At 37.8% G+C, this 10,717-nt stretch overlaps 2 protein-coding genes across 2 annotated transcripts in view; both read left to right on the forward strand.

The window, feature by feature from the left end:
* The first annotated feature begins 948 nt into the window (after positions 1-948).
* ankrd34c (ankyrin repeat domain 34C) lies at positions 949-3,770 on the forward strand. Its single transcript, XM_016520746.1, has 2 exons — positions 949-973; positions 2,144-3,770. The coding sequence occupies exon 2, from the start codon at positions 2,175-2,177 to the stop codon at positions 3,768-3,770; it is 1,596 nt and encodes a 531-aa protein (XP_016376232.1). The 5' UTR covers positions 949-973; positions 2,144-2,174.
* Positions 3,771-8,485: 4,715 nt separating this feature from the next.
* The window catches only part of LOC107714782 (isocitrate dehydrogenase [NADP], mitochondrial), a 17,803-nt gene continuing 15,571 nt past the window's right edge, over positions 8,486-10,717 (forward strand). Inside the window, exon 1 of the mRNA XM_016520749.1 lies at positions 8,486-8,720. Coding sequence (XP_016376235.1) covers positions 8,609-8,720 — 112 coding nt within the window. The 5' untranslated portion in view covers positions 8,486-8,608. The remainder of the gene's footprint in view (positions 8,721-10,717) is intronic.

A 10,717-nucleotide genomic window follows, 5' to 3' on the forward strand; every position in this document is an offset into this window, starting at 1 on the left:
TGTCTGTAAATAGATAGATAGATAGATAGATAGATAGATGATTGCCCCTACTTACATAACAACGGGCATTTGAACTGTTCCAATCAAAAGAACATGTGTGCTATTGTCAACCTAATCAGTACTATATGCAGCTATTAAAATGCGGAGCATGTTACATCAAATAATTATTTTATCTTGTTCATAACACATGGCAATTTGTGTCATGAACAAGATTATAGTATGACTTAATCTAAATGTGTGCTATGCCAAAATTATACTAATACAACCACACTAAAATCAGCATTTGTGTATACTGTAGTTATAATACAAAAACATCCAAACCAGTACTCATTTAATGTTTACAGTCTAACTGGGCGGAAACATCTTTAGTGTTTATCAGTATGGTCAGATGCTGAAATTAAAAAAACAAACGAACGCTTATCTGTATTCTTTAAATGCAGTATTTTTTTTTTATATTCATAAAATAGTTAAATTAGCCACCATCCCCTAACTAAATATGCACCAGTCTGTCATACGGATTTGATTCCTAATCTCGATGTACAAAAACTGGAAAAAAAAAAATATTTGAAAAATGTTTGTTTGTTTGTTTGTGCTCATCATGACAACATATGACAGGTTCACACCAGACCCGATTTAGTTTTGTATATTCTGACGTCAGTCAGATTCACGTTTCATTCACGAAGTGAAAAGGGGGGAAGTTATTTATAACCTCAACGTCTTGGTGTGATTCTTGGGTGCGCAAATAGGAATGTAGCGATTTGTCTCTTGCGTTTCAGTAACAAAAGCAGTGGGGCTGGAGCGTCGTTGTGGCTGCACGGTAGGACTGAACCTAAAATAGGACAGTTCTGTTGGGTCTGAACTAAATAACTACACGAGCTGTTCTGAGAAACGATGCCTCTCCATAGCTTGTAGAGAATATTGGAGAGCATTACTGTGGACTTACTCTACCATGATAAACCTGTGCGTCAACCAGGTAAGGAAATGTTATAACTTAATCTATTTAGGTGTCCAATTACCTTGGAAAAGCATTAAACGTTTGGACTAATTGTCTTATATTTTGCCTATTAAATGATTATGATGCAATATGTTTGATAATATTACAATGTTAAACGAAACTACATTTTAGGGAACTCGTAATCATATGCACACAAATACTTTTTAGATAATAGAAAATACAGTTGAATACGGAAAGACCAACGTTCTGAATTACAAAGAGGTGGGTACAACTGCATATGGAATTATAACTTATACAATTATGAGAGAGGGTTTTATTCCCACAGCGCACATCGCAGATGTTTACTGACCTTTCTCATTCTCTCAGGACCATGGACAGTGCCAAATCGCTAACGCTGTGATTACCTAAAAACGCAAATAAATAACACGAAGCATATTTAATTCATTCACACTTAACTAAAATGCATTATTAACCCTTTAATTCCGTCATACTATTTCCGTGTTCAAAATCACATACAATCAGCTACGTTAAGCCTGATTAAACCCCTTCTTGCTTTTTAATAAGTCCAAATAATTTCAAACGGTTATCAAATTATAACAAAAACAGACTGCTCTGAATATATTGTTTGGATCGAGAACTGGAACAAGACAATTGAGGACGACTATTCATACCAAAGCAACTGCTTTAAAAGCAGTCTATAAAATAAATCATCTACAGAAACAATAATAAGAAAAAACCGATAAAGGTAAGATTCATTTATTTAATAACGTCGTTGAATGGAAGCATATCGTATTTTTATCACTATATATTAAATTCTGATAAAACATTTATAATTATTGAGAACAGTCACTGATAAAATCAACTTAAAGATTCATATAAAAGAAAATATGTTTTGATACGCAACACATTTCAGAAATTTCAATTGCATTTAGACAAACAACACGCAAATTCAAAGTTCCATTTGCACCTGATCCACCTGTCAGTTCAGCGTCTCTTCCAATAACTCATTCCTGCGCATTCAGGCTGCCACCTGGTGGCTCTCCAAAACAAACAGTCTAGAGATTTCATGCAAGGTTTAACACATCAACATCACCTTTCCTTATCTCTTAAATTTAAAGTGTTTGTGACATGGAAATGTCTCTGGGATCTGTTTGATGACTGTAGCAGCAGTCTGCTCTTGCCTTGCAGGACTGAGGCTGATTTGGGTCCAGTCTGGGTGATGGCCTACGTGCTGGAGCTCAGGACAGATGGGAACTCTCTGCTGAAAGCAGTGTGGCTTCGGCGTTTGCGCCTTACAAGGCTTCTCCTGGAAGGTGGAGCCTACATCAATGAAAGCAACGATCGTGGAGAGACGCCACTCATGGTGGCCTGCATGTCCAAACACTCTGACCAGCAGAGTGTCAGCAAGGCTAAGCTCGTCAAGTACCTTCTGGACAACAAAGCTGACCCTAATATCCAAGACAAAGCTGGAAGGACAGCCCTTATGCATGCATGCAGCAACAGGGCAGGACATGAGTTGGTCTCACTTCTACTGACCAACGGGGCAGATCCAAGTCTGGAGGACCGTCATGGATCTTCTGCTTTAGTCTATGCTGTCAATGCAGATGATAAAGAAACCCTAAAAGTTCTCCTTGATGCCTGCAAAGCCAAAGGCAAGGAGGTCATCATCATTACCACTGACAAATCGTCATCTGGAACCAAAACAACCAAGCAGTACCTGAATGTCCCTCCTTCTCCAGAGTTGGATGAGAGGACCTCTCCAGCACCATGTGCCTCACCATCAGCGATAGACCTTCATGCATCGCCATCTCCCAGCAAAGAGGAGGAGAAAGACACTGTATTCAATTTTCAAACAAAATTTAAGTCAGCCTCAAACACAGCAGCCAAACTTCAAAATGGACTTACTTCCCCTAGTAAGAAGCCAGTGAACCCCAAGAGGGCTCGTCTACCCCAGTTGAAGCGTCTACAGTCAGAGCCTTGGGGTCTGATTGCCCCCTCCGTCTTGGCGGCGGCAAATGAAGAAAGCAAGAGAGCCAACTCGGACGAAGATGTTGTCGCAGGTGTCAATGGACTGAGTCTGTCCAAAAGAGGCACTTTGTCCCGGCATAACAGCGTGGATGGAAAAGATATCTTGTTTCCGATGGTGGGAGATCAGACCACAAAAATCTCACCAACTTCATCCATTCCGACATCTTCCAAAGCCTCCTATGAGAGATCGCTGGCACAGCACCAGCCCCTAGCACGACGTAGCACTGTCCCCACGGAGCAGGAGGGCTCTGGAGGAAACCTGGGGCCTGTTAGCCTCAGAGACACAGTGCACCGGAGGAGACTGGGGAACGAACACTACGACTCAGACTCCCAGCTGTACTCAGATTCCAGCATGTTAGACTCTCCTAAGGCCCCTCTGGAGAGGAGGAAGCTCAATACATCCCCTCTTGCTATGCTAACAGGCTCACGAGAGTCCTTGGACAGCAATCCCAGTACCTCTTCACCTAGCACAACCAGATGCAGAGCACCTGGCCTACTGGAGCGGCGAGGCTCTGGAACGTTATTGCTGGACTATATATCCCACACCCGCCCAGGTCACCTTCCCCCATTAAACGTCAACCCTAACCCTCCGATTCCAGATATAGGGGCAAGCAGCAAACCCTCATCCCCACTTGCAGCAGGTATCAGACCAATAGCTCCCGTAGCACCCAACTCACCAAAGAGAGGCAACCTCAGGACGAAGAAGAAGCTAGTGAGAAGGCACTCTATGCAAGTGGAACAGATGAAGCAGCTTTCAAACTTTGAAGAGCTCAATCATCCATCATGAAACTCAGTCTATGTAGATGTAGCAACTGTAACATCATAAATATACGTCTGAGATTTTGGATAATGTTGACGCTTAGGCAGGTGGAAAACAGGTGGTACCTGTAATACAATTTTAGGTAGTTAGCATTGAATGTAGCCATTTAGGGCAAAGGGATATTGTATCAAGATGTTAATCTACTTGCTAGTTTCAAATAGCAAAAAGATAATTTTTGAAAAAGCAACTGAATACTAAACTCTCTCTAATGAAAAAAAAAAATCAAATGTCACAGATGCATAACTAGCTTATTGTCTATAAAAGGTATTTAAAGATGCAATTAGATTTAATATATGATGTAACGTTATAGTGGAAGCTTAGACAGTCACTTCCTACCATCCACAGAACTCATTTTCAAAATAAATGTTGGTGGAAATGGGATTTACAACAGTCACAAATATACAACAAAAAAGTGTGCAATTTTCCATTCCGCAACAAAGGTAGTATTTGTCCTTTTAAAGAGTAGGTGAGAGAGTGTGCTATTATTCTTTTGCATATGAAGATTGAATTTGACAGCTTGACTACAGCTAGTTCTAAGCACGGCTCTTCTGCTGCAAACACAAACAGAGACAGAAATATCTGTATATCTTCAAAGTCTAGACATCTCTCCATGAGATTCATTAAGGCAGAAAGGAGAGTGAATGCAAAACCAGGCTGTCAAAATGGAGCAGAGAGGTCACCAGATCATACCCATTAAAAGATAGCATTCCACTGGCTCCTGATTATAAAGCTGGAAGTCCTGCAAGAAAAGCAAATCTGGTTGAGAACTGTAGCAAGAAAGATGAGATGCAAGAGAATTTTTTCTCTTATCACTATACATACAATATGTTAGCTTTTTAATGTTGATGTTAACAATGCCTCTGTGCAGATGTATCATTACATGCATATCTTATCTAGATTCTGTAAGAAATACTGACCATCTGTGAGCTAATTATAAGGGAATATGTCTCTTGTAATTGATTACATCCTACATCAGTTGCAATAATACATGCAACATTGCAAGTTTAATTATTACTTACTCCTTAAAGCAAAGATGATTCATATAGTCGTAAGGCCCTTAGTTAACCTTGCTGGGTTGACAGTCTCTACATATATAAAGTGTCAGTTCGTTCCACGAAGAGATTGAATGTTTGTAGCTAATTAGTGTATAGTGCCTTTGAGGGAGAGTAAAAGGTGTTCTGCATCACAATATTAATTTTAATAAAATATTATTAAGCAGCATTTGAATCACAATATTAGAATCAGTATGCTGCAAGTAAGAAATGACATGACATGAAGTATAATGATGACAACAAAAATGGCTAAGTAATACTTCGATCACAGCCTATCATAAGATATTTAGATAAAGTCTGTAGCGGAACATGCCTTGTGATAAACCTATGACTATTGTACAGACAAATGTGAACGTAGGTATATCCATTTGTCAGCCAATGTTATGTGGTAGAACTAATGTGCCCATGTTACTTTTTGTGCAAATGCAAAGTGCTTCAGATTCATTGATGCTATAATGTTTAAGAGCCACTTGACTGCATAAGGCTGTCAAATAATAAATGTTCTGTAGTACTAGAGTTAGCTGGCTAACTCCTCACTCATTTTCCCTGAATTAAGACATTAAACATAAGCAATCAACAGATGCATTTAGACTTGGTCTGTGATTATTAAATACGCATATGACATAAATATATGGGTCAATAATAATAATTATATTAATAATAATAACAATTTATAATTCATAACTGCTGGCACTCGTGCAATTCAATAGTAAAAAAAAAAAAAAGGAAAAAAGTTACATTTAAATTATTAATGAGCCCCAAATGAGACCATGTGAAAAGGTTTTATCACAACTGTCTTATATTAAAACTGTGAGGCATACTATTGGTTGCGCTCATGTTTACATTGTTTGATGCATAGTATTTTTGTATGTAGTTTCTTGTATATTTTGAATAAATGTCTGTAACAATCTGTACAATCATACTGGTCTTTCTAATCTCAAAGTCTGACATTTCAAATGACCGTGAAAGCACCTGTTATGTTGAGCAGGACAGACCCATCGTTGCAGCATTCAGATCCCTAGTCTCCGGTCTGTCATTCTTCTGCCCCTAAGATTAGAAGTCTCTGTGGTCATAAAAAGTAAAAATTTGTAGGTTAAATTGATTGTATATTTCAGGGGTCTAACAATGCAGACATCTCGTGAGACGACACCCTTACCTGTACTAGTTTCTTTTTCCAGATCTAATCCACTGAAGAGTGTAAAGTCGTTGGGAATCTTAATAAAGTACATTAAGGGATTGTAGAAGATCCTCTTCCAAAGGTAGGCCTATAGTTTGGGCTATACGTATTTGTTCAATAGTGAATGAATGATACTAGGATGAAAACTTCACATGGAAAGCTAGAATGGGTGTTGCAAAAACAAATAAAATCTGATGCCTTTAGCTGTCAGCTTGAACCAAGACATGTTCACCGACAGAATTGTCACTCACTGGCTCATTTATTTTTTGCTTGTTTTTCACAAAATTTTCTGTAAACTCTGTTTATTCTGAGTGTTGTGTGTTAAAATCCCTGGATAACCTATGGTATAAGGTTTAGCATTTACTATATTTATGTTATGAGTAATTGTTGACTAAGCTGCCTCCTTGGTTGTTCATAGTACTCCTAAAGCAGTAATTCCATAAATAGGTTGTTGTAAAATAACTTAATAACTTTTGTTTATTTACACTGGGATGTTATAAACCACGATAAAGAGATGTTTGTTATGGGTGATAAAATGACTTCCCTCAATACAAATAATCTAGCACAGACAACTCACAATACTGAATGTGTAACATACTACAAGAGAACTAAAAATAATCACTGTAGGTGTATGAAAAATTTAATAATGAGTTCTTACTGACCCCTGGTGGACATACAGTTTTAGCATCTTTCCTCTAAATGGATAATAAATAAGATGCAAATAAGATTATATGATGATCTGAATGTGACACAGATTAGAAATATTCTCTTTCTATAAAAACGCATACATTTGAAACAAAGAATATTGTTGGAATTATTACTTTTGCTAGACTATATATTAAACTTTGTACTGTATATTGTCATGGTGAACATATATTATACTATTTTAACTATCTACAATATTTTAGTAATCCTCTCTAAACTAAAGCTTTCAGAAATGCAAGATGCAAACCAAATTTAATTATATTATACTTACTTATTTACATTAAGTCTCCACCAGATGGCACTATACAAAATGTATATAATAATTATTATTATTATTTAAACATTATTTAAATTATTATTAAAACACTATTTAAACATATTGTTCACTTAAGGCAGTATATAACCCTAAAATAATCAATACAAAAATATTTTATTATCATTATTACTATAAAATATAGTCTGATGAAGACTGTTGCCTCTTTTGGTACATTGTTATTTCTGCCCTAAACTGTCATTATAACCACATGACAGAATGTTCTCATCAGTACCACGCTGTTCTGTTGTTCATAATTATTAGTACAGAGCAGTAATTCAATGGTGGTGAACCAGTTCCAGCTGTGAAAATAATTGGATTTTTTTTTTGCCTTTGACCTATGCAGAGTGAGTACTGTAAGCAGACAACACTGTAGAGTAAACAGTTCACAGTGAACTACACACGTTTCAGACCTCTAAATGATAACAGAGGTCATGTTGACATGTAGGTCAGTGGAGCAATATATGCATGCTGAATTTTAGAATGAAATAGCCTAGACTTGATAGCATGATAACAAGACAAGCTATGGAATTTCCAACTCAATCTGTTTCCTTGTCAGAATCATGTGAAGTATTTGAGGAATTTACATTTGAACTTTTTTTTCTAAGACTTTGAATAGAATAAACTGTGAAATGGTGAGCTATTTTTGTCACAGAGCCAGAGTACATTGATACTGTCAACACGGTCTAATTTCAACAAGTATTGGGAGTGTGAATAAGTGTGTGTAATCTTAAATATCTTACTTTTTATTATATGCATATTATTGCATATTTTCTATATAATACATTAACAATTAGGCCTAAGTTACCAATAACACTTGATCTGAAACTGAACATAAAACGTATAACAGTATTTGTCAACAACACTGTTATGTAGTATAATTTTAAAGGATACAAGCACTCAACCTTCAACGACTCAGACACGCCAGCTTTTGCACCTTGAAGTGACCTGCAGTAGTTCTACAACGCATGCGCACAACCAGACTGCGCACCTCCCATTCTTTCACTCAGTATGGTAACCCAACCCGTCTAAAATTAGCGGGGCTGCTCAGCAACCTGACAACGGAATGTGAAGAGTTTATCTTCCTGTTCTGTGTCGTTTAGAAAGTCTGTTAGCCTACTTATGTCAAAATCACAAATAAAACACCACCAATTTTTACATACTGACATTCTATGAAAGTAATTCTGAAATGTAAAGTATATTCTTATTTATTAAAAAAATACATAAATGAAAATGGGGACATTCACCAAAAATAAAAAAATCGGAAATATATAACCCCGGACGCCCGTGAAGGGTTAACTGAAAATGAAAGGAAACGTGCAAACGGTGCGTTATCAAAAGTCACCAGGTGGAACATCGATGTGTTGCTTATTCAAATATGATTGGCCATCGACTGCATCGATGATTTTTAGTCCTGACCCCGTGTAATTGTGACGTCGTCTCCGAGACGGAGGCGGAGAAGAGCTACTATTGCTGTATTCTCCGATTCATTCGACCCTTCCTTCGACCGGAGTGAAGTTGGGCAGCAACCTCTAGTGTTTTCGGCGAGAAAAAAAACATGGCAGGTTACTTGAAGGTCCTTAGCTCTCTCACTAGGTCCGCGGCCACTCTATCCAAATCCCCCGCCGTTCTTGCTCCAGCTTCTTGCCAGAGTTTGCAACAGAGGAACTGTGAGTTTTCCGCTTCCACAATTGTCTATAAATGTGTCAATACAAAGCCGCATTAACCGGCGCTTTAACACCGGTTAATGCTTATCTGAGACGATGTGCTTTTAAATTTAAAACTCCTTTCACCCCTGCCACATAGGCCTCATGTTTGTGTCGGGAAACGCCGGTTGCGGACTGTCGTGTTTCTTTCATTTCGCCAGCTTGCATATTTCCATCTCTTCGCGGCTTCAGTTGCGCCACAGCGGAACGCTATTTTCTCGGTGACGTTGTACGTGCAGCGGGAATCGCGCGCGGCCGCCTAGGGAGAAGTCGCGCTCCTTTGTTCGCTTATAAGATGTCTTTTTAAAAAAGAGCTACATGAACGATATATTAGCTTCATTTAAAACATTGTGTTTAAGATGCCGTTTCTTAAAGGCAAACCCTTTCTTCGTAACAACCGTTGCACGTTTGAACAATTTGACGGCGTCGTCGGAGAGTCGTTTGAGTGTATTTTTGGCGTGTGAATCGCCCGGATGGGCTGCACACAAGGACTGCGGAGTGACTTATGAAACCATTCGCGCCGAAAATACTCCTGCAAATGTAATTATAAACATGTAACCGAACAGCTTTGTGATGTAAAATAATTCGGTAACCAGGCATATGAGTGTTCATGTGGGGTTTTGTCTCTTTTGCTTGTTCTGCGGTATGAAATCATTTCAAGGTCAGCCGGCCTGGTCAGCACGTCTTATTTTACTATTGACTGAGTGCAGACTATGAAAATTAAGATGTAAATGACCAACAAGCACTTTGTCGGTTTAAACATGATATTTGACTGCTACACCATAGCACAATATTTTCATCCTAGTTTTATATGCCCTATTTGTTATAGAGGCTGCATTGATTTAAATGTCCTGTTCGATGCAGCAACTGAGCTAACGTTTGGATTTACTGATAGATTGTAGCTTATCTTTTGAAACATGCATCTTAGGGTGTTACTTTGAAACAAGGGACAAATGAAGGGCAGAACTTTCCGCACAACTGTGAATGAATTAGTGTCATGTCCTGACAGACACTAGCTGTCCTTCTGTGCTAGGTAATCAGTTGTCATGGAGGATTGTCCAAATGTTGGTGGTTTACTTGGTGTACACCAGCCCTCATGTCAAGTCAAGTCAAGTTTATTTGTACGGCGCTTTTCACGATACAAATCATTGCAAAGCAACTTTACAGCAAATTTAAGTTTCTACAATATTTAGTGGTAGCTTATCAGTGGTGACTGTCAATTAATGTACATATGGCAGAAATGTACAGAAAAATCAATTTAAGACGTAATAAAACAGACGATAAACACTATTAACAGCAATTATTATATGATGCAATCAAACTTATAGCAAAATGTGGTAGTTCTGTATGTTGTTTCAGGGTTGGCATCATCTGAGGTCCTCTGAGGGGTTGGCATCATCTCTTCTCAGGTGTTCTGGATCCAGACTGAAGCTTGTCTAAATCCTAGTTAGATTTTAAGATAAAAAATTAAACGACAAAGAATTAACTTGACGGAGCTCAAACTCAAAACACACGGCAGCAACAAACAGGAAGTGACGTCAAGTCAAGACGTCACTTCCTCAGACCTATTGGTTTGATTTCATTATTTTGATGTCCTCCGGGTCACCTTTACACTTTACTCTGAATGGGTTAGTCCTAATTAACACCAGTACTCATGCGTCACATCCAAATGATTGCATGTGATGATAGAACCAAGCTTTTGCACTTGTATGGAGCTTATAATATGCCAAAACTATTTGAATTTGAATTGTGTAAATTTGAATTATTGACAAGTGTCATTTAACAAAACTGAATTTTATTTGCCATTTAACATAGTTCTGAATTAGATTTTTTTTTAACTTGAATATTTAACATTTGAAATTTAACACAATTGAATTTATGGCAGTTTTTTTTAATAGACATGTATTTTCAAACAGCTGATTTTTTTGTTCTGAATTGTTAGACTGCAAATATCCAGTTTT

The sequence above is a fragment of the Sinocyclocheilus rhinocerous genome, unplaced genomic scaffold, assembly GCF_001515625.1.
Source record: "Sinocyclocheilus rhinocerous isolate Xijiao unplaced genomic scaffold, SAMN03320098_v1.1 scaffold58, whole genome shotgun sequence".
In the NCBI taxonomy this organism is placed as follows: Eukaryota; Metazoa; Chordata; class Actinopteri; order Cypriniformes; family Cyprinidae; genus Sinocyclocheilus; species Sinocyclocheilus rhinocerous.

Coding starts and splice junctions, on each gene's coding strand:
- ankrd34c (XM_016520746.1), top strand. CDS start 2,175: ATGGCCTACGTGCTGGAGCTCAGGACAGATGGGAACTCTCTGCTGAAA.